Source organism: Erithacus rubecula (genome assembly GCF_903797595.1).
Source record: "Erithacus rubecula genome assembly, chromosome: 20".
NCBI classification, from domain to species: domain Eukaryota; kingdom Metazoa; phylum Chordata; class Aves; order Passeriformes; family Muscicapidae; genus Erithacus; species Erithacus rubecula.
Window position 1 is genome coordinate 2023456 of NC_136672.1, and position 23559 is coordinate 2047014.

General features: G+C 49.6%; 3 protein-coding genes across 3 annotated transcripts; 2 read left to right on the top strand and 1 right to left on the bottom strand.

Moving 5' to 3' along the window:
• Nucleotides 1–5015: 5015 nt before the first annotated feature.
• TMEM220 (transmembrane protein 220) lies at nucleotides 5016–9904 on the top strand. Its single transcript, XM_079323191.1, is given in 7 exon segments — nucleotides 5016–5093; nucleotides 5204–5218; nucleotides 5220–5234; nucleotides 6043–6103; nucleotides 7228–7351; nucleotides 8166–8222; nucleotides 9280–9904. Coding segments are annotated over 7 exon segments (477 nt in total). The 5' UTR covers nucleotides 5016–5021; the 3' UTR covers nucleotides 9413–9904.
• Nucleotides 9905–10469: 565 nt separating this feature from the next.
• Nucleotides 10470–12618, bottom strand: ADPRM (ADP-ribose/CDP-alcohol diphosphatase, manganese dependent; the record flags this gene model as incomplete). Its single annotated transcript, XM_079323189.1, has 3 exons — nucleotides 10470–11111; nucleotides 11454–11570; nucleotides 12069–12618. The coding sequence occupies 3 exons, from the start codon at nucleotides 12616–12618 to the stop codon at nucleotides 10825–10827; spliced, it is 954 nt and encodes a 317-aa protein (XP_079179315.1). The 3' UTR covers nucleotides 10470–10824.
• Nucleotides 12619–12663: 45 nt separating this feature from the next.
• SCO1 (synthesis of cytochrome C oxidase 1) lies at nucleotides 12664–17416 on the top strand (the record flags this gene model as incomplete). Its single annotated transcript, XM_079323182.1, has 6 exons — nucleotides 12664–12849; nucleotides 12937–13027; nucleotides 13722–13919; nucleotides 14772–14864; nucleotides 14978–15093; nucleotides 16457–17416. The coding sequence occupies 6 exons, from the start codon at nucleotides 12664–12666 to the stop codon at nucleotides 16583–16585; spliced, it is 813 nt and encodes a 270-aa protein (XP_079179308.1). The 3' UTR covers nucleotides 16586–17416.
• Nucleotides 17417–23559: the final 6143 nt, after the last annotated feature.

Here is a 23559-nt window from a genome sequence, read left to right on the forward strand (position 1 = left end):
ACTGCTTCCAGTCTGGCCACTTTATCCCTTTAATTAGGAGAGGAAGGGGAGTCACCTGTACCCAGAGCTTCAACAAGGAACAGCCCTTCCTGGGTGTGGCTAGTGTGAGCACCATGGGTGGCAACCATCACCTGGACGAGCCTGTAACAAAGCCCACAGACACACCAGGTGAGGGTGTGCCCTTATCCTCTCCTCCCATATTCCCAAACGGGACATCTCACTGCCTCACACCAGCAGAATCCCAACTCTGTACCTTCACCTGCACAACCAGGGAGCACCAAGGATGGCTGCTCTGTGAGGGAAGTACAGCATAACCTGGTGGATGGGCAGTGGCCTCCACAGCCAGCAGCCAGACCTGAGCCAGGTGAGCAGCACAGTCCCATGGCAGAGACCAGGCTCAGTCTGGGCTTCACACAAATCTTCTGTAATGGGCAGGGCTGATGTTCGAGTTCCCAGATCAGGGTCTGGCTCACAGCCCCAGGACACAGCTGTAACATAGCTTAGGTGGCAACCAAAGTAAGAGCTTTGGCTAAAAACAGCTGCCAGGTGAATGAGTGAAGAGTGGTTTATATATATATATATATACATACAAACATACATACACACACATGGTTTCTTCCATTTTTTTTCAAAATGCTCCAAAGCCACCTGATGGCGATTAAACCACTTGCTCTTACCAGCAAACCGGTCTTGAATTCTGAGAGTTAAACTTCTTTGGGGTAGGCAGGGACAGAGGGTGCAGTTTGGATCCTGACACAAAAAAAACATTCCCTTCCATAGTCCCACATTTTTTTTTTCTCTTCCCTGTTTTGCTTAAGCTTTCTCTTCTTCATTAAACCCTGAGGGCAGGTCCAGGGTGGCACCTTGCAGGCTTTGATGCAGAAACCCAGTGCCTACTGGCAAACACTGGCACAAGGTGACTTCCACTTCTGCTATGTGCCCCCTACATGTGGTTTGCTTACAATTAGCTAAAGTCATACTTTCCCCTCACTGCAAATCTGGGAGGATCAACAATACCTGTTCTGACACGTTTATGAAACTTTTTCTTAAGGACCTCCAGTGATGGGGATTGTGCCATTCCCTAGCAATCTGCTCTGGCACACATCCTAACATCATCCAAAAGCCTAACTTCAGGGTTTTGTGGTTTTCTTTTGGTTTTTTATTTCAAATCCCTTATATCCTGCCCTGTTCACTATGACCATAGCCTTCTTCAAAATGACCCCTTGGGCACTTGATATTGTGCAATGTTGAACTGCAATGCTTCCCTTCACATCCTTGCCTCAGCTTTCTCTTCTACACATTACATCAATTCATTTCCTTCAGCCTTTCTTCATGTTTTCTATGCCTCCCAGCATCCTTACTGACCTCCTTTGATGTTTTCTCTGTCCATCTGCATTTTTTTGAAGTACAGCATCCCTAGTTAGGCATACTATTCTAGCTTACCCTGTTGCTGGAGGTTTTTTTTTTTTTGGTTGGGTTTGGGGGAACCTTGTCTGGTTTGTTTTGTGGCTTTTGTTATTGTTTGTTTTTTTTTTTTTTGTTTGGGTTTTTTGGAAAACTGCATCCACCCAGTCCCCTCACCTGAACCTATGTTGCTCACAGCTCATAAAAATAATGCTGGAAGTTGTTCCTGTTGAATATTGCCATGTAGATTGCAGACCACTTCTCCATCTAGTGCTGAATCCTACTGTCTTTGCTTTCCTCAACAGCCTGGAGTAATTAGCAGGTTTAATAAAGCAGTCATGGGTGTTAATCATCCAGGCTGTTAACTGAAGTAATTAAAAAGATCTGGCATCACAACGGACCCCTGCAAAAATGTCCTTCCATTTTGACAAACACTGATAATTAGCACTTGAGGTGAGTGATCTCACTAGTTTTACACCCACCATGCCCTTATATCTTCTTAAGAAGGGGTCAGGATAGCCAATGTTAAAAACCTTCCTAAACTCAACATATGTGACATCTGTTACTCATGATTTTATTCCTAAAACATTGTGCCACACCAGGACATGAGAGTGGTTTGGTAGCTTTTTTCCTGATGTGCCATTCTCTCTGCAGCCAGGACATCATCCACCCCTTATTCTGTATCATTTCCATCATGCCCAATCTTATACTTTCCAACTATATACATATACATATATATTCATATAACTCTACACAAGCACAGGTATGATTTCAGTGGTCACTGGCCAGCCCCACCAAGGTGTCTGTTGAGCTCAGTTAGTCCATGACTGGTGTGCCTGGAGCAGCCTGTGCTCACTGTCCTTGGTAGCTGTGACATATCATGGCATTGCCATTCAACAACCAATATGACATATGAAGTTCAACATTACAGACTGTTGTCTGTAAAAAATCAAACCCCCCTGAAGTCTGTATCATGTTTCCCGGCCCTCTACATTACTCACCTGGTGCACCCAGGTCCTTAAGCAAGAAAAATCTCAGGGATGGGTTTGCCTTTGCTTCAGAAATGTGTCCTCTGAAGTTGGTCAATCAGGGAACACAGGGCTGTTCCCATTCTCAGGAAGGTGGGCTCCACTCCATCCTTCCCTGCTCCTGGTGCCTGACCCACCAGTTAAGGCAACTAAACCCAGAGCTCTTTTTGCAATACCAGCTGTTTCAACCCTGCATTTATCTCCAGAAGTCCTTTTTGGAATTGCAGTCAGGGTTCTGCAGCCAGGGACACATAAAATGCCCTGAGCCCTTCACCTGCCCACCCAGAGCCTTTTAATCAATTTTGATCCAATCCAAACCAACCTATGACCATTCATGATATGAGGAATGGGTCCACTGTGTTGGGTGACTATGGCTTGTAGTTGTGTTGTAGTGAAGCTCTCTTAAAGGCCTTGGGAAATGTCCTGGCTCTCAATGTCACAGCGTGGCTGTAGGGCCCATCCCTCCTGCCTCTGTTCTTTACAGGGGGAGTTGCCACAGTAAAGATAAGCTTGGACTGCTATGGGGTGAGAAGCAGATCCAGCGAGTCATAAGAAAGGGAAGATGTTTTGCCTACTATCGAAGAACAAGCAGCTTCAAGCCCTACTCAGGGATACTAAAGGTTTCTTGTGCCTCCCTCTCATGGGAGAAGTCAGTATTGCCTTGTGCTGGCAAAAGTCTCCTGTGTCCCTGCAGCGGTGGTTGGAGGAAGTGCTCAGGATAGTTGGTAAAGCTTTAAAGTGAACAGCCTCGACCTTTTCTCTGCAACACTGAAAGACCTTTTTATGTCTATGGCATGTTACAGTCTGAATACTTTTGAATTCCATTCAGCTCAGCTGGCCAGAGCATGATGCTAACATGAAGGTTGTGGGTTTGATCCCTGAATGGGCCATCCATTCAAGAGCTGGACTCTATGATTCTCATGGGTCCCTTCCAGCTCAGAATATTTTGTGATTCTATGAATTAGAGCAGTAAAGAATATCATAGCTGGCAAACCAATCTCTTTTTTGATCCTATCCCAGGAGAGACAGAGGAGCTTTTTGCCTTTGCTTGCTCTTGTGTCACTGAACTTTGGTCACTCACAGGATTGCCAAATCTTCCATGCCATGCCTCCCAAGTGCCCATCAGAAGCTGCTTGCTGCCTGCCCCAGCCTCCTTCCCTCCCCCTCAGCAGTCCTGTCCCACACCACACAGGGCCCTGGATGTGTCTGTCCTGCTATTTCTCTGCTTCCTTCCCAGTCTCTATCAGTTTCTCCCATCTGCTCTCTCCCCTCCTGACCATGCAGCCATAAGATGTCAAGGAGCAGCCCAGCCGTGACAGAAACTAGGTGAGCCGTGCAAATTTTGCACAATAACTTATGATCAGACAAATTAAAGAGCCAAAAACTTAATCACAGAATAATTTGTATTTTGAAGATCAGCTAGTATGGTTGGAAAAAATGGGCAGTGATTCATAATTCTGTTTCCCACACAAAGAAGAAACTGGTGTGCCTGAAAGCTGGCTGCTTTTATTTTCCTATGATATTTTGCTAATAATTATTATGCTAATGAAAGACATGCTGTCTCTTACATTCTTCTTACACTTTTTATCACCACTGTTACTTTTTAATCCTTGACATTTCCATTTCCTAGCCCCAAATTAATCCCTTTCTGTTAGAAAATACATTCAAGAGCCTATCCTTGACCTGGAAACAAGGCATGAAGGTGATTCATTATTAGATCTCTGCTTCTTTTGAGATGAGGGGTAGGGATTCTCACAAAGACAACTCTTACTTCTCTGTGGCTTTACCTGCAGTAATTTCATCTCTTGTAACCTGCTCAAGGAACGACTCAATTTAAAATAAGATGAGAATTAATCGTCTTCACAAATGTGGACACGTTTCCATGTTCTCCATGTAACAATTCAGCAAGACCTGATTTTGTTGAGTGCTGAGGAACTGTGTGGTGCTGATACTGAAATCGGTGGAAGACATGTTCTCACAGAGGTTCAGTTTTGGTAAATGTCACATTTCTAAAGGACTTCATCACTTATTATAACTTTTCATCATAAATGATCCAAGAATGATGGCACCGTGCTATTCTTCTGAGCAATATCCTTTTTGGTTCTCCAGACTACACAAAATGACTGAATCCCTTAAAAACAAAACCTGAACCATCACAAAAATGCTTTTGGTTGGAAGCGGCCTTAAAACTCATCTCGTATAACCCCCTGCCATGGGCAGGGACACCTTCCACTGTCCCAGGCTGCTGCACACCCCATCCAACCTGGTCTTGGATATTCCAGGGATCCAGGGCAGCTTCTCTGAGCACCCTGTGCCACAGCCTGCCCACCTCGCAGTACCGCCGTGCTGCCCGTCCCGTCCCGTCCCGTCCCGTCCCGTCCCGTCCCGTCCCGTCCCGTCCCGTCCTGGGCGGTCAGGATCGGGATCGGCGCCGCGATGGGATTGGTCACCGGCACCGGGATCGGTCCCGGGATCGGGATCGGCGCCGCGATGGGGATTGGTCACCGGGATTGGTCACCGGGATCGGCCCCCGGATCGGGGCCCGCCCGCGTCCCGCCCCTCTGTCCCGTCCCCCGGCCCGCCCCGGCCATGGCGGCGCGGCTGTGGCGGCTCTGCAATCTGCTCATGGCCGCCTTCTTCGGGCTGGCGGCCGCCGTGCAGGTGAGGGCGGGGCTCCCCTCGCGTCCCCTCCGCTCCCGTTCCCGCGGAGCGCGGCCCCGGCCGGGCCGGGCTGGCCTTGCGGGGTTCTCAGTGCGCGCCTCCCGCTGCAGGTGAACGACCCCGAACGCGGGGCTGTGGATGGTGAGTAGGGGCTGCTCTCTCTTTCCCCTTCCCCTCCTGCCCCGGAGCTCCGGCGCCCCAGCCCCGCTCCGCTCACGCCCGTGCGATCCGGGGCCGCCGGAGGAAACGTCCCGGCTTCCAGCTGAAGAGCGGGCGGACGCCGGGAAAACGATGTCTCGACCGCAGCGGCGGCTGGAATCCGACCTTCCAGGGTCTGCCTTATTTCATCCCAATCTGCCCCTGCAGAGCATCGCTTGCCTATGCAGAGCTCCCCGAGCTGCTCCCGCTCCTCCTGCCCGGCTCCCCGCTGTGCCCCTGGCCCCGTGCTTGCCTTGAGTCCGCAGCGGGAGCCGCCTTGAGCCGCTCCAGGGAACGGGGAGCGAGCCCCGTGCTGTGCCCGGCCTGGGCACAGCCCGTGTGCGGCAGGAGCTGCTGGCTGGGCACGGCTGCCCCTGCGTGCCCGGGGCTGCGTCAGCCCCTCCGACAGCGGCACCAAAGCGGGTGGAGGGTTTGGCAGCCCAGGGCCGGCAGGACCTGTCCCGTCAGTGCTTTCCCTGGAGGATCAGGATTCAGGGAAGGGGCTCTGCCGGCCGGTCAGGCAGCCAGTATTCTGTAACCCAGGAGCAGAAGAATCAGGGCTGGCTGTGGGCTGATAGCCTGGGATTTTGGGTGGTGATGGTGAAGATGAGCACTGGCAGGGCCAGGGCATACTGGATGGTGAGAGACTGGGATCTGCTCTGTGCCTCTGACAAAGTGCTGCTGCAGCTGGGCACTTCTGCTTCCTGGCCTCGCTAAATTTTGCTACCGAGTAGATTTGTGTCATTAACAGGTTGTCTACTTAGTGCCAGCTGCCCTGACACTGCTTGTCAGCATCAACCCTTCAGTAACAGGTATGACACTGGTGTGCAAAATAACCTCTGCTCAAATTTTGCCCTCAAAAGGTTGTTTGGCTTTTTTTTTTTTTTTTTTTTCCCTTAACTGAACCACAGATTAAAATCAGGCTGTGTGGAAACACATCCTACTACCTTCTGAAGGCAAAAAAGCTGTAGGACCTATTTCTGCAGAAGCTGGTCATTGCTTTAGTGCTGGTGGCTGGGCATGCTTAAGTTGAGGAGAGGAGCCCAGCAGAAAGCCCAGCTGCTGGGATGGGCCAGCCTTTGCACCCCAATTCCAGTTTAAAATCCAACTGGAGCCTGGGAGCATGCTCTGAGCCTGGCTCTGTGTTGACCTTAGCACTTTAACTCACTTTGTTTCGTTGTTGTAAATCTGTGGTTTTGTTTATCTGCCTCATTCAAGAGCAGCTGAGCTTTGCACAGTCCTGTGAAAAAATAAAGTGCTAAAGGTCTTGTTCAGTGCCAGGTAATGCACTGCCCCACAGAGCAATGGGCAGCAATAGGAACATTCAAAGGCTGTGTTTCCAAGGGTGTTTACTGTGAGGGCTAATGGCAGTTCAAAGGATCATTCAGATCAAAATTGTTTCAGGACTTTAGAACATAGGAAAGATTTTTATATTTTAATTTAGTGGAAATAATTTTAAATAAGGCCATTTTATATACCCAAAGTGACTGTATCTGTTCTGGATGAATACTTACACTGAATAAACTAAAATCACACTTAAAAAGAAAACCTTCCAGAATGCACAGTATTGTCACAAATTACACCATTGCAGCCTTTTGGCATTATGGCTACCTTAAGCTTATAAAGTGGCAGCATTCCTAAGTTCAGAACTCAGGAGGATTGGTTATTTGTGGTTTTGAATATTTCAGGGAAGGTTTACTGTGTAATAGGTGCCATGTGTAATAGGCATTTGGCTGGTCAAGAGAATCTGCATGTTAATCTCATAATTAGGGTTTTCCTTGTGCCAAGATCTGTGGAAAATAAAGATTATAATAGCACAACTTTTGTAGGACTGTAGGTTTATTAAATTCACCAAAAGGTATTTGCCATTCAGGTCAGTAGAAGACCCAGATGAGTTTACTTCATGACAGTGGCTGACAGGCTATTTTTTCCCCAGACAATGGTGTTTGGAGGAGCCTCTGTGACCTTCATTCTGCTGGCTGTGTTTTTGGGACCATTGTCTTGGCTTGCTCTTTGTTTGCTTATGCTCAAGGAAACATTTTTCATGAAGAGGAAGGCAGGTAAGCAGTGGGTTTTATTTGTCCTCACCCAAATCCAGCTCACCAGGCCATCTCCTCCTCCCCTTCCAAAACTTTCTTTCCTGGGCTGTTGCAGTGAGTGCTGTTGGTTTAGAAGAATCAGACCAAAGAGGAGGGACCATAATGTTCCAAACCAGTGACTTCTTGGACAATGCCAATGCCTTCCTGATTATGGCAGGCTGTTAGATTTACTTGCCTGGCTTTCAGAGACCAGGGCACAAGCATGGTGAAACAGCTTTGTGCTCTTTTCCTGGAGCTGTAGGAGTGGTAATCAATGTTTTAAAAACTCTCGAGGCAATACTAAATGCATGTTCATCTGGCATGGGCTGCCAAGTTCTCCTAGAGATTGAGGACAAGGAGTTGCCTAAACAGTAGGTGCTTGCAAAGTACTGAGGTGAAGCCCTGGCAGCTTCTTCTGTGCCTAATCACAGTCTGGAAAACTGGGATGTTGCTTTGCTCTGTTTCAATGAGAAACGTGCCTACTTTGCCTATGTTTAGAGAAATGTGCTATGGAATATTTAAGTCCAGCAGTAGAACAAAACGTGGAGACAGTAATTTCTGCAGCTGTTTAGCTGTCATGATGATTTGTAGGTTTGTAGTGTGAAGCAAAGCAACTCTTTGCATATATATATATATATATATATATATATATATATATATAATTATAATCCTAGCAAAATATACTGAACTTCTCCTAAGGAGCAGCCACTACTGTTTTGGAGGCAAAAATTGTATTGTTGAAATGTAAACATCTGTTTGTATTATTCTCTGACCTGTTTTTTGTTTGGCTTTTTAGAGAGTTGTTTGGTCTGGTGATTATTACAATAGGATGTCTTTGTCGCAGTTCAGCAAAGTAAGTTTTATTTTCTCTTTTTTAATAATCCATTCCAATGTTCACATTTAATGACTAGTTCCTTCAAAACACACAGTTGATTTGGGCAGCTTGTTTTCCTGTTTCATGACACTCTCTGAACCTTCTAGTTGCCCAAACAGTAGCAGCTGGTGCTACAGCCTGGAGGATCTTGCACAGGTAACAGTTGGGGCAGGGGGGAATGTAAGTCTACACAAAGCACTTTTTATGGCCCCCTGCCATAATGAGGGCATTTTCCCTTTGCTTAAGGTGCTTTTTAAAAATTCCAACTAGTTTCTGTAGCCTGAGTTGTCAGGAAGTTCTTTGTACCTCTTCAGTAAAAGACTCTGGTGATGCATCCATAGGAGCCCCATTGAAGGGCCAAAGGCTCTCTGCTGTCTTTCCAGCTGCAGGCAGATGTGAATGTTATGTGGTAGCTGTAGCAGTGGCCAGGAAAGCCAAGGATATCCTGGCCTGTCCCAGCCATGGTGTGGTCAGCAGGATGAGCACAATGCCTGTCCCTTGTGCTGGCACTGCTGAGGAACCTCCAGTCCTGAGATCAGGTTTGGGCACCTCACTTCAAAAAGGACTTCAAGGGACTGGAGTGTGTCCAGGGAGGGGAACAGAGCTGGGGAAGGGTCTGGAGCACCAGGAGTCACCAAGGGAGCTGGCTCAGTCTAGAGAAAAGAGGCTCAGGGGGGACCTTTTCACTATAACTCCTGTTCAACTCTACAACAGGAGGGTGCAGCCAGGTGAGGTTCAGGCTTTGCTCCCAGAGAAAAGGGACAAGACCAGAGGAAAAAGCTTCAAGCAGTGCCAGGGGAGTTTAAGATTAGATCCTAGGAAAAATTCCTTCACTGAAAGAGTGGGCAAGCATTGGCACAGGCTGCCCAGGGAGGTGGTGGAGTGAAAAAAAACAACTGGACGTGGCACTGCACCAGAGGGTTTAGTTGGTGTGGTGGTATGCAGTCCAAGGTTGGACTGGATGATCATGGAGGCCTTTCTCAACCTTAAAGGTTCAGTGATCTGAAGTAGCTCTGTTGGGTTTGTTCTGTGACAGGAGTCCCCTGGGAGGAGTTCTCCTGGTTGCTGCAGTGCTCGTTGCCCTCTTCCCCTTTGTTTCGTGGCTCTACATTTATGTGAACAAAGACATGCGAGAGTCTTGGCCAGCACACTGCAAAACAGTGATGTAACTGACTGGGAGAAAGCCTACAGTAACCTATGCTGACTTTCCTTGCCTTTGCTTTGGTGCTTAACAAGGTGAGTGTCAGTTTGATAGGACCCAAGAATACCTGGCTGCTTCCAGCAGTGCCAATTTAGATTTGGTAAGATGTTGAGGAACACTCAAATCTGAGTAGGGAATTTTTCTATGGAAACTGTTCACCTTGCTGCTTCTTATATTTTACAAGCACCATTGATCTAATGTCTGTTCTGATGGTATATTCAAGATACTGCATCCCTGGATCAGTCTCCAATCACCTCGGAATTTGGGAAATCTACTATTCTGTAACATCAGGGAAAACTAAAGCAAATACTATTTTAATAAATGACTATTTACAGCCATAGAACTTCCAAAAATATGCCTGGATAATCCATTTCAAACTTACTGGAAAATTGAGCAGTCTGTATTTCTGTCCTGTGCTAAAATCATATGTAGAATATATCTGAAAAATTATTTTTGGTGTTATCTTTAACTGAAAGTCACTGGTTTTACTAAGTAATAAACACTATTTTTTTTAAGAAAACTCAATGAAAGTCTCTGTATCTTTAATTTCTGAGAGATGCGTATTCAAGCCTGTCACTAGCAGATGAGGGCACTGTCACAACTCTGCTGCTCACCTAATTTTTCTTGGAAAGCAGGACCCACACAGCAGCCCTGCAGCAGCAAGCATGTCCCACTATCCATCCTGGAGAAGGAAGCACAGTGGATACAGTGGACTCAGGAGCTGGCTGGGACAGAGTCAGAACAGCTCCAGGTGTAGCACACACATTTAGATGGGTGTCAGGGTTTGCTCTCTCAGCACTGCTGCAGGTGATCCCAGCTGTGCACACACAGTATCTGCAGCATTCCATAGTGCAGCACAGATGGCTTCCATCCTCCTTAAGCTCAGCTTTTTCTGAGGATTACTTCAGTCTTTTAAAGCAATGCTAGAAGACTGAATTAGCTACAGGCTGGATATATTCTGCCAGACATGAGACCTTACTGTAATGTTCACAGAAAATAAAAAAATAGAGATGTGGCTGGGCAGATACAACTCTGCATGCTTTAATACTGGCTGAGAGAACAGCAGTGGGGCTTTTTTTGACCAATATTAGTTATATGGTTTGCATCTTTTCACAGTAGCAATTCAGTCCGGATTGGGTGTTTGAAATCAACATTCTGCATTCCAGTATTTCAACTACTGGCCTTCTCTAGTCTCCGAAAAGAAAACAGATGCTTTCTTACAGAAACATCATTTCCTGGATTCTGCATCCAAGAGAAAAATGACTGAGCTAAAGCAATAAGGATCAGCCATGCACAGCTTTCTAAAAGCAAACAGCTGAATCTCCTCTATGTCTGTCCGAGTCCTTCCTGAAGAAGAGCAATCTGTATTTGCCCGGTATTTCAGAAATGCATGACTCTGTCAGGAATCCTTCCCCTTCCCCTGAGAACCATTTTATCTTCATAGACGTAGATGGTCGCGAAGGCGTTGCTGTCGGGCGGGGTCTCGATCACGCCCTGCAGGGTGAGGTGATGGACTCCGTGCCCGTCCAGGCAGTAGGCGCCGTCGTGCAGGTGCCCTGCCAGCACGCACACCACGCACCGGTGCGCGTGCACCACCGCCAGGGCAGCCCCGTAATTCCAGGCCAGGCAAACCCCATCCGAAGCCGAGGGATGAAGGGGCACGTGAGCTGCAGTCCAGAGGGAAAGAAATCAAGAATAAAGAGAGTTATAAGTGTAACGAATCTGCCTCATTGCTGGGAAGTTCAGCCATCCAACTGAGAACAGAAAGCTCACCCCCAGGGTGAGGCATGGTTGCTGTTCTGCTCTTTCATGGGTTCTATCTGTGCCTCACCAGACTAACTAAATGTTTTCCATAGCTAACATACCCGGGCTAGCTAATTTCCCCCCCCCCCCCCATATTTCCAAGGGAGTATACACCCCCCATCAAATATGAAACTAGATTAGCTTTAGAGGCCCATCCAACACAAATCATTCTGATTGTCTATCTATCCCCCTCCATATCCACCTACCCATAACTATAACTTTTTCTTGGTTTTCATCAGAGAACTTGAGGACTTCATTGAACCAGTCCAGCTGGGCTTGGCTAAATCCTCCATTAAATGCTACAAAATGAGGTTCTTTAAGCCCTGCAATGAAAAAGAAGGTTAGGCACAAATGCATACACCTCACATGGGTTCTCTACTTGCCTTATGTAAATCTGCTGATGGTTACTTTACTCTCAGAACCTTTGGTGGTTTTTCTTTGCATTTCTTGGATCAAAACTCCAGCCGCCTTGCACAAAGAAGATTATTTGTTAGCGTTTTCGGGAGCTTTGGTCACGCTACAAAAACAGGGTTTCCACTGTTGGGTGTCCCCCTGGCATGGGACAGGGTGGGCACAACTCGGTGCTCTGCAACAGCCGCTTCCCCAGCAGCTGCGTGGTGCTCGGTACTGCGGGCACAGAGCACAGCACAGCTCCAGCCCGGGAGTGCGGAGGAGCATCTGCTGTGCCCGCCTGCGGCCGCACTGACGGCAGGGAGGCAGCAATGGGGCACACGCCTGAGCCCCTGGCATGCCGCTGTCAGCACCGGGAGCTCCGGACAGCGAAGGCTCGCCCGCCCACGCCTCTGCCGAGCCGCAGGTACCTTCGGGGCTGTTGAGGTCATCGTTGGGGTTCTTCTCCCGCAGCACCCGCAGGGACTCCTGGTAGCGGGGGCCGCCGCGGTCCGTGCCCAGGATGCTCGTGTCGTAGGCGTCGAGCACGACGAGGCGGAGGCGCGGGCCCGGGCTGCAGTGATAGGCGTGGCACTCCGTGTCCGCGGGCCCGGCCGAGCCGCCCGCCCGGCTGTACAGCCCCGTCTGCACCAGCTGCGCCCGGCTGAAGTTGTACAGCTCGTGGTTGCCCCACGCGTGGTGTACCGGCACCGAGAGCTGCCCCAGCACCTCCAGCACCTGCTGCAAGGCGCTCTCGGCCTCGCCGCGCCGCGCGTTCTGCCCGTCGATGCTATCGCCCAGCTGCAGAACGAAGTCTATGGGCGGGCTCTCGCTGGCCCACTCCCGCACCGCCTCCTGCAGCAAGCGCAGGCTGTGCCGGTAGTAGCGCCGCCGGCAGCCGCCGAAGTCGTACCCGTCCTCCGCGTCCGCGAACTGTATGTCGGCGATGACCCCGAAGGCGAGGCGCGGCGCGGCCTGCATGGCGGCCTCGGGCGGGCCGGAAGGGGCGGGCGGGGCAGCGCCAGCATGGCGGCGGCGGGGCTGTGGCGGCTGCGGGCGGGCGCGGTGCGGGCCCGCGCGGGTCACGGGCTGCGGCTGTGGCCGCTGCCGGGCCCGGCCGTGCGCGGCTGGGCGCTGCTGCCCGTGCCCCGCAGCCGCCCGCTGTCGCAGCTGCCGCCGGGCCGCGGGCCGCGGGCGGGCGCCCAGAGGCGGGTGAGTGAGGGAGTGAGGGAGCGCGGGCGGCGGGCCGGGCCCTCCCGTGCCCTGAGCAGGCACCGAACAAACCCCTTGTCCCCGCAGCTCGTGTCGTGGCGGTCGCTGGCGGCCACCGTGGTGCTGGGGGGAGGGCTGCTGGCCGGCATGAAGATGATGAAGCGGCACAAGGAGGAGGGTGAGTGCGGGGTGCGGGAATAGCGCCGGGAGTGTCGCGTTTCGTGTTGGGGCGAAGCGTTTTTCGTGTTCAGGTAATGTAGGGTTTTGCATTCAGATGTATTTTACCCGCTCAGGCATCGTCACTGTGTCGCAGCTTTGCCACTTCGTGTGTTGGCGGAAGTGCCGCAGAAAAGTTTCAAAGATTCAGAGCAACTGGGGGCTCAGTTTTGAGGTTCCTAGGCTGGAGCAGCCGTGCTTGGGCGCGGCTGTGCCCCCTGTGCACTGCAGACACGAGCTGGGTGCTGCGGGCTCGCTGGGTTCCTGCCCTGCAGCCCCTGAGCTTTGCCCTCTCCTGCACGAGCTGCCCGCACGCTTCCTTTTCGTGGGTTTACTGTTGAAAACAGAGGTATTGCAGCTTTTAGAGTATGTTCAGTTTTCAATGGATGCTGCTTTCACTGTTTCAGAGCAGGCCAGATATCTGTCTTTATTTTTCCCCTTTTAAGCAAAAATGAAGTTGGGTAACAATGAAAAATAAATGTTTCAAAGGGATTTAGTGATGTATTTGATTTTGTCTGCTTTCTGGAAGGCATGTGCACGTTGGGTTTCTGTGTGAGAGGCATTGGTGGATCTTGACATGCCCCTGAGCAGTGTCTTCCTCACTGCTCCCAAGGTTTGTGGCATGGGTGTGTTTGATCCCCACTTGTGTTTTGCAGAACTGGAGAAGGAGCGAAACCGAGGCATTGGGAAGCCGCTGCTGGGAGGGCCCTTCTCACTCATCAGCCATGAGGGACAGCCCAGGACCAGCCAGGACTACATTGGCCAGTGGGTGCTGATCTACTTCGGCTTCACTCACTGCCCTGACATCTGTCCTGATGAGCTGGAGAAAATGGTTGCAGTGGTAGATGAAATTGGTATGGGAATTCAGTTGGTGTAGGGGTCTTTTGGAGGGTCAGGTTTATTCTGATAAAATACTACAAATGATGATAACTGGTAATATATATATATATTTAAATGCTGCTGGTTACTATTCAGTAATTTGATTAATCGCTAAGGGGTACATCGATCAATCCCTAGAGTCACTAGGATCTGACATGACAGCACTGAACTTTCCACAGCAGGGGTCTTGGGAATAAAAAGTTGGTGGCAGGTTACAGGAAATACTGTGTTTTTGCCAAGAAGTGACTGGGAGGTATGTTAGGATTTTTTCCCTCTCTTTTGTTCATCTCTATGAGATTGTCTCCTGAAGGAGAGTGGCTGTGCTGTGGAATAGAGGGAGGAGGCAGGTTCTGTATTAGCTGTGTTTTCTTAGCCTGCAGGCCCTGAAGAATTACTGAGCAGGGTTAATAGTACCCCAGCATGGGGGAAATCAGGCCAAAGTGAAAGCTTTGGCTGGAACGTGAGGGAAAGAGCCTGGATTGTGTTTTCATGTTTCCTCTTGCTCCACCATCCCAGCGTGCTTTCCTTGTGTCAGCCAGTGTTCCAACATATGCATCACCCCACAGCATCTTCTGCAGCAGAGCCAGTCTGCATCCCTGCTGAGCAGGGCAGGGCCTCTGGCTGGGGGCTGGAAGCTCCCAGCACAGACACAGAGTATTGCATCTCATGGCATTTGCTTCTTTCACAAATTACACAAAAAATGCTGCACAAAATGGTCTCTCTTTAGTCACTTGGGGTAGGCTAGGATATGGCTATGAGCTTGTTTGAAAGAAGATGAGAGATGATACCTGGTCTTCTAAAATAAATAATAATTATTAATGTCACAGATCGAATCCCATCTTTGCCTAATCTGACCCCACTTTTCATCACCATCGATCCTGAGAGGGACAGCCAAGAAGCCATTGCCAGATATGTTAAAGGTATTCCTGCTCTCTTCTTCTGTGTCTTATAGCATGTAATACAGAGCACTGAAAAGGAGCCTCTTGAAGGGATTCTTTTCACTAAAATATGTAAATGTCTTCTTTTTCTCTAGAGTTTTCTCCAAAGCTGGTGGGATTGACTGGTAGCAAGGCACAGATTGACCAGGTGGCTAAAGCATACCGTGTGTACTACAGTGAAGGGCCCAAGGATGAGGACAATGATTACATAGTAAGTCAAAGGAGCCTTTGCTTACTGAAAGGCTGTAGATAAGAGCAGCATGCAGGTTTTAAAACCAGCTATTGGATCTTTACTGAAGCCCCATGTGCAGTGGTATGTTAAGTTGTCAGAGCCACAATGCCCTCCTGCAAGCTCAGAACCTTAACAAAGTGTGTTCTAAACAATCCCAGAAATGCAGACAGTAGCACAGGAGCTAGCCAGCCTGGCAATAGTCGTATTTCTTTCTGATCTGTGACATATTTGACTGGATCTTTTCCTATGTGCTCCAAAGTTGCTGTGGTTTCTCACTTCTAATGCAGCTGAACTCCGAGCACAGCTGTGTTTCTGTCCTGAGCAATCATGCTTCCAGCGGCAGAACTCTGTGTCTTTGCTGAGAAAGATGTTGTCACGGTTAGGTGCTTAAATAAATTTGCAGTGGAGTTAATTTTGATATAAATCCAATTAGAATATCCGGGATGTGCATGGGTGAGGCTGCGTCAGTGCGCCGGCAGGGGGCGCCCCTGTCCCGAATGTCCCTGTGTCCCACTGCTTGTCCCGATCCCGATCCCACATGTCCGTGTCCCACTGCCTATCCCAATCCCGATCCCGATCCCGCATGTCCGTGTGTCCCACTGCCTGTCCCGATCCCGATCCCACGTGTCCGTGTCCCACTGCCTGTCCCGATCCCGATCCCGATCCCGCATGTCCCTGTGTCCCACTGCCTGTCCCAATCCCGATCCCGCATGTCCGTGTGTCCCACTGCCTGTCCCGATCCCACGTGTCCGTGTCCCACTGCCTGTCCCAATCCCGATCCCAATCCCGCATGTCCCTGTGTCCCACTGCCTGTGCTGATCCCACATGTTCCTGTGTCCCACTGCCTGTCCTGATCCCAATTCCACATTTCCCTGTGTCCCACTGCCTGTCCTGATCCCAGTTCCACATTTCCCTGTATCCCACTGCCTGTCCTGATCCCAGTTCCACATTTCCCTGTGTCCCACTGCCTGTCCTGATCCCAGTTCCACATTTCCCTGTGTCCCACTGCCTGTCCTGATCCCAGTTCCACATTTCCCTGTATCCCACTGCCTGCCCTGATCCCAATTCCACATTTCCCTGTATCCCACTGCCTGTCCTGATCCCAATTCCACATTTCCCTGTATCCCACTGCCTGCCCTGATCCCAATTCCACATTTCCCTGTATCCCACTGCCTGCCCTGATCCCAATTCCACATTTCCCTGTATCCCACTGCCTGCCCTGATCCCAGTTCCACATTTCCCTGTATCCCACTGCCTGTCCTGATCCTGTGTTTCCCTTCTGAGCTGGTGTGCTGTGATTTTTGTGGTCTCTCTTGCCAAGCCATGCCATGCTCTCTTGCAGGTGGATCACACAATAATTATGTACCTTGTTGGCCCTGATGGTGACTTTGTGGACTACTATGGCCAGAATAAGAAGAGTGGTGAGATTTCAGCTTCAGTTGCTGCACACATGAGAAAATACAGATCCTAAATCAGAAGGTCTTCAAAGATTGCTGTGAATGTCACCTGTGGGTTTGGCTGTGATTGGACATTGGAGTTAAAGCAGGAGCACACAAGTGTAACATCCTGTCAAGCAGGTCTCCTTTCTTCCAAATAAGAAGGGCATCCATGTTTCTGCAAATTCCCATGACCAAAAATCTCTACAGAGCTTTTCCCATGGATATAATTTCCAACAAGATCTTGGGTACAGAATGAAGTTTGGGACTTCTCTGAAACGTTGTTGGGAGCAAAGGATGGAAAGCACTTGTCACTTGGGAAGAATGTGTGTGTTACTGGTAAAAAAAAAAAAAAAAAAGCAGGTCTGGGAAGGACAACAATCACTGCAGGAGGATTACTTGATGCAAAGCCATGGGGCCATGGCATTCTCAGAGGAGCTCTGCCCTCTGGTTGCTCTGCACTGTTTTGCCTTCTGGGAGAGGCAGTTGCACTATTAGAAGCTGGGGAGCCCTAAGAGTGCTTCTTTATCTTTAAGAAGGTGAAGAGCACTGAAAGCACTGGCAGCTTCCACACAAGGGACCAGCCCTGTAGCAAGCCTGACCATTTCATCTGAATGCAGAAATGAAATATATTTTTCTGGTGATTTTTCCAGGTGAACACCATTCACTTATAAGGAAAAGAGAATTGGGTTGCAGATAGGTTTTTGTTTTGGTGCAAATGATGGTGTGTGTAGTTGCTCTGCTTGTGCTGTGCTGAGAGGGGAAGTGGGGAGGGTGGAGGAGTCTGTGTCCATGCACAGGGCTGGCAATCAGATACATTCTGTGCAGTGCAGCATTTGACAATAAAGATTGATTTGTATAGGCAATATATATTTTTATTTTCTTAGAATATCATCAGAACTTTGTATACTGGTCAAAATTCATATTCTTGCTCTGCTTTCCTTCTTTTTAGAAAGCAGTGCTTCTTTCTAGTCATGAACATCAGGAGATGAATGTGCCTTTTTAAGCTGAACCTCAGAGAATGGCCCACAGGGGACAAACCAGAACAGTTCTTGGTGTGAGTTCCAGAGAGTTGTAGACTGAGAACAGGTGTTCCTGCAGGTAGTACTGGTGTTCTGAGTGTGGGAGTTGGAAGAGAACATTCCTGTCCAAGGGAAGGTGCAAAGCCTGTGGAAAAATTTCTCTTTCCAAAATTGCAAAAAACTAAACTTCACCTGTTTCAGAGCAGTGACATCTCTCATGCATTTTTAGATATATTGGTTACTTGCTCTCTTCCATGAGTTCCACGTTCAGGTTTGTGTTTATTTGGTCCCTTGTGATTTATTTATGTTTGTGGAGTCATCAGGGCTCATCTGTTACCATCCTGTGGCTGGGTTCTGCACAGCAGCCTTTGTCTGCCCTTCTCAAGGTCTCTACTGTCACATCAGGCCTGTATTTTAAATATTGCAGCAGTGTGTTAGGGCCAAGTGCCTTTTCTGCACAGAGAACAGTCTGGAAAATCATAATTGTATGAAGCAATGGTAAGTAAAAATAAAACAAATCAGTTAAAGAACCTGCTCAGAAGAAAGAATTGGTGTTCCAGCTGAGCCAAGTTAAAGCAGAATTTGGACAAGGCAAACCTCTGTCCTGAGGCTTTGCAAAGTCAGCACATGAGCTGCAGCCTGGGAAGAGTCACCTGTTACACTGATTTCTCTAAAGCTCATTTGCAGCTGACTTGTACTACAGAGACAAATACAGGATTCCTGCCTTCTCCCAAATGTTCTGGCAGCAGTGCTGTGTCCTTTATCTTGTTTTTCTGTTCTGTGAAAGGCAGAACCAGCTGACCCAGGAAGCTTATGCAGACTGAGGGGAGTGTGGCAAAGGCCCAGGAAGATTTCAGATGGAGGAATGTGTCCCTTGCCTCATGGCAGTGGGAGCAATGGATGTTCTGCTTTTTTCAGCCTCCCAGTTTGACCATGCCCATCACTTTTCCCTTGGCTTTTCCAGGAGAGAGACTTTCTTTGGAAGTGAAGAGTTTATTTTTGCTGTGTTGTTGGTTGTGAGGTTTTGTTGTTCTTTGGCATTTGTGTTTTTCTTTATTTGGAGTTTTGTTTGTTTATTAAAAACCCAAAATTGCTGTTAGGTAACTGTTAGGATTTCCCTGCCCCATTCAGTGACAGCAGGGAGCACAGATGTGTTTAGGAAGCCCAAGGGTTGTGCTAAGTGCTCACTGGGAGGAGGCAGAGCTGGTCAAGGAGAGGAAGGGGATGTGCTGGAGGTGCTTGTAGATGCTTTGTGAGATGCTTTTTGACTGGATGTTCAATATTTTTCCAATCCAGTATTAGAAATGAAACAAACTCCCTCTGTATTCCTTGTACCCAAATTCCCTGTATCCTCAAGTGCAGTGCCCTTGGGAGCAAGGAGGGAGCTCAGCTCTGGCAGGGAAGGTTTGTGACAGGGCTCCTCTCTTGGTGCTGTGCTGGGTGCTGTTGTGGGGCTGAGCTGGGCCAGGCTGCCCAGGCTGGGTCTCCTCTCTGGAAACTTTACCAGGTGACAGGTTTCATTTGGGAACCAGATTTGTTGGAGTCTGGTGCTGTGCAAGGTGAATCTGTGTTCCCCAAGGCCAGTGGGACCCCTGGATACCCCACAGACAGGGGGAGAACAGAGCACAGTCCTGGCAGGGGCCAATCCACAGAGCTCTGCTGGGTGTGCCCACAGCCCTGGCCTGCTTGTCCTGGAAAATACCAGTGGAAAACATCTCCTCTGAGGGGCTGACATCCATAACCCAGCTGAGGAGCTGCTGGCCCAGGCTGGGGACCAGTGACAAGATGTCAGAGGAATGAGGATTGGCTCCATTTGTCTGCCCAAGGAAGGCAACACATTCCTCATGTGCTGCCTGCACAGCCCATGGAAGAGCTCAGTTAATGAGTGATACTTAAGCCACACGGGTGAAGTTTGGCTGTTCTAGGAATGTTCTCAGCACCAGCTGGGCCCAGAATCTGGGCCTGAAGAGCTGCAGACACTGTGACCTTAAACAAGCCTGTGTTGAATTTTCTGTCCAGATTGTGGGAAGACTCAGGTAAGGACTCTTGGGAGGTCTGTAGTCCAATCTCCTGCTGCAGTCAGCCAGAGCCACTTCATTCTTGTTCACAGCCTGAGGAAGAAAGCAAGTCATCCTCATCCCCAGCTTGGGTCAAGGTCATGTGTGGATGGAGATGCTGTTACTCTTTCTCCCCTTCTCCAGTGCCTTTGAAGATATCTGCATTTTCTGAGTCCTTTCTTGCTCATCAGACTTGCATGATCCCAGCACCGACCCAGCATTCTGAAGATGTGCTCCCATTTGCCACAGCCAGGATCTGGGATGAATGGAGGCTCTTGTGGTCTTCAGTGCACTGCAGAATGGAGCTGGAGGCTGAGAATTGAGTTGGACTCCACCACCTCTCTGCAAATCACTATGTGCTTTCAGTCAGGTAGAGCAAGTGATGCACGGACTGCTGAGCAGTCAAACAGAGCTGGGAGCAGCTGGTTCCAATGCTCTGAGGTTGCTGACTGCAACCAAGGCTTTGCAGCCCCTGCTGCTGAAGCAGTGTACTCACCTGGAGCTTCCAGGAGCTGTGGCTTCAGCACACAGCACAGCTGGGGCTGCTCAGGAGCTGCCCAGACCTGGGGCAGTGAGTCTGGACTCAGTGAAGCAGATATGCTGCTCTGTGCTGCAGGGGAATGGCCACAGTCCTTACTTTAGACATGAACAAGCCCCTCACTTTTACTGGACTGCTCATAGGTTTGGTGGCATAAAAGGAAAAAAAGCTGACTATTTGCCTCCTGGAAGAGCATTTCAAAATTTGGTTTGGTTCAGTTGGAAGCTAATGTTTTTTAAAGGAAGTTATGCTGATGGTAGAGTGTCCAGCCCCTGACTTCTAGCAGCTCTACATCAGTTGTACATGTTGCTGGGAGTGTGAAGATTTGTGCTGGGGAGACCTGGGCAGGAATGATTGCACCTGTCTCTGTGCAAGAGCCAGCTCATTCCATGTTTTAAGCTGTGTATTACTAGTTTAATGAAGCAGGTTCCTTCAGCGTGCCAGGGAACTTATCAGCTGCAGCTTACAAAACCTCCTTGTTCTCCCGAAGTTCTTTGTGCAAAAATAGATAGACACCAACCAGTAAATCCACCTTTAATTTGCAGGGGTATATTGAGCTATGAATGTGCCCTTTTCTGAATGAAGGGCAGCAGTAAAAGGTCCCTGGCAGCACCAGGAGGGGATGAGAGAGCCTTGCAAGGCAATGTGGCTCATGGTGACACCACCCTTGTGACCTTCACCTCAGGACAGCTCTGTGTCTGCAGTGATGTTGGCAGCACAAAGCAACAGATGTACCTGCAGCTGCCATGGGTCACTGCTCAGTGCCACTTGTTTCCCTGCACTCTGCTCCCACCTGGGCACCTGAACCAGCAAGGGAAAGCCAGGACAGTGGCTCTCGCTGCCTGAAGGTTCTGTTTGTTCTGCTTCCACAGCTGAGGGTGGGGACTTTGCCAGCAGTGTGGCCAAAAAGGCCAAGGACAGCTGGGTCTGTACCAGCCGTGGTGTGGCCAGCAGAACCAGGAGAGTGACCATTCCCTTGTGCTGGCACTGCTGAGGCACTTTGAGTGCTCTGTCCAGTTCTGGGCCTCTCGTGACAGGAAAGACATTGAGGGGCTGGGGCTTGTCCAGAGAAGGGAAGAGAGCTGGGGAAGGGTCTGGGGCACCAGGAGGGGCTGGGGGAGCTGGGAAAGGGGCTCAGCCTGCAGAAAAGGAGCCTCAGGGGGAACTTGTGGCTCTGCACTACTCCCTGACAGGAGGGGACAGCTGGTGGGGGTCAGGCTCTGCTCCAGGAAAGAGGGTCAGGAGGAGAGGGAATGGCCTCAGGCTGGGCCAGGGGAGGCTCAGGGTGGATATCAGGAGGAATTTCTTCACTGAAAGGGTGGTCAGGCACTGGAACAGGCTGCCCAGGGAGGTTTGGAGTGCCCATCCCTGGGGGTGCTCTGGGCTGGGTGACACGATGGGCATCGGTCAAAAGTGGACTTGGTCTTGCAGGTCTTTTCCAACCCCAGTGATTGTGTGGGTGAGGTCCAGCCCTCTTGCCTTGAGCGTGCCTGAGAGCGGGAAATGTCCTTTCTAAATTACATTGTTGTCAGGACAATGCCCCAGACTGCTCATTGATCTGGTGTGCTTCAGCTTTTTGCTCTCAGCACATCCACTGTGCTGAGTTCAAAGGGCTGGTCACAAGGGATGTGTGCTAAAATAAGCTTTTCCCTCATCCTCCAGGCTTAGGGGGATTCTAGGAATTTATGGTTCATGAGATATGTGGCTGTGACGTCCATTTTTAGTGACCTTAAATGAAATTAAGGGCAACATGAAGCATGTTTTTCAAAACACAAGTGACAGTGACTCTGCTACAAGCCCACAGGCTCAGTTCTCATTGGGCCAACACAAACAGGGTCAGCCACTGTCCAAAAGACAGGGTGACATCCCCTGTGCTGTAGCAGCAGCTACAGGTGTCCCAGGGTGCTCCAGCTCAGAGTGGTGCTGTGGGAGGTGGCAGGAGCTGTTTGGGGAGGGTGGAGGGGGCTTCTGGCTTTACACAAGTCTTGTGGGCTCTGTTCTGCTGAGGGAAGGCTGCTCCTGCAGCCCTGGGTGAGCGTCCATGCAGTGCAGAGAACAAACAGGGGTTGCTGAACAGTGGCAGATAACCAGAACAGCCAGAATGGCTCAGGATGGAGGAGACCCTTCCTGTCCTGCACCAGGAGCTCACTCCAGCTGTGCCTGAAGGCTCCCACTGCTCTGCCAGCTGCTGCCCTGCCAGCCATTGCCTGGCTGCTCTGTACCAACCAAACAGCGTGTTTGGGACTGGGAGACCTCCATTTAAAGCTCACTTTCCAGTATCCTTCTCATGTGGGAGTTGCAGTCTCATGTCTGAGAACCTCCTTAGCATGGTGTAATGGGGCTTCTGCACCTCCTTTTGGCAGCAAGAGCAGTGAACGTCGTGGGCAGCTAAAGTTGTATTTGAAGTGAAGTCATGGACAGCCAAAGTTGTATTTGAAGCTAAACTTGTGTAGTGTATTCATGATATGACATTCATGAACTGTACACCCCTGGCCAGATGGTGGGTGTTGTTCTTTCTGATTAGAAAAAATTAGATTTTTCTCTAATTTGATGTGTTTGTCACAATGTATTTCAGTCATGGCCTCTCATCCTATCCTCCCTGACCCATGCACTGGTGTAAGACACAAAAATTGCCATAACTGATCTTACCTGAATCCTCATCCTCTTTTTCCTTCCCATGGCCTTGCTCTCCACCCCATACAGAGTTGGTTTGGGTTCCTTCAGCACTGTGCAGCTCTGCCCAGCAGTCTGTGAGCAGGAGCAGTGAGGCAGCTCCCTTTTGTGCTATCATTTGTTTGACATGCTGGTGAGAGTGAAGTGCTGGCTGTGGTTGTAGCTGGCAGGAGAACATGTTCCCAGTAAAGGAAATTTCCACCAAAGAAAAATCTACAAACCACAGATACATCCCAGAGTTACTAAAATTGGGAGAGAAGAGCAGGTCCTTTCTTTACACACTGTATATGGCAAAAAATGAACATGAATTGGTGAGCAGGCGGGAGTGTAGATCCCTTCCTTCCAAATATAGGGAAGGGGCTGAACCAGGGGAACTAAGCTGAGCCCATAAAAGCTGTCAGGGAGAAAACCCTTGTTGGTGGCTCCTGATGTCCTGGCCATGCTCATGGCCATGCTGTGACTGACCTGCAGAGGGACACAGGGCTCCTACCTCAGGTGTTCCCCATGCTTGGAGCCTCACACGCCTGTAGCACTGTGGTGGGAATTCTGCTGTAGATTCCCTGCTGGGCCATTCCTTGGGCAGGGAAGGAGTGGTCTCTGGTGAACTTTGCTGTCCCTCAAAAGGCACAATTACGTGCTGGGAGAGGTGTTGGGCCTTTAGAGAGGCTGCAGCTCAGTTGAAGTCTGACCTTTGACTCTTTCTCTTTCAGAGATACGAG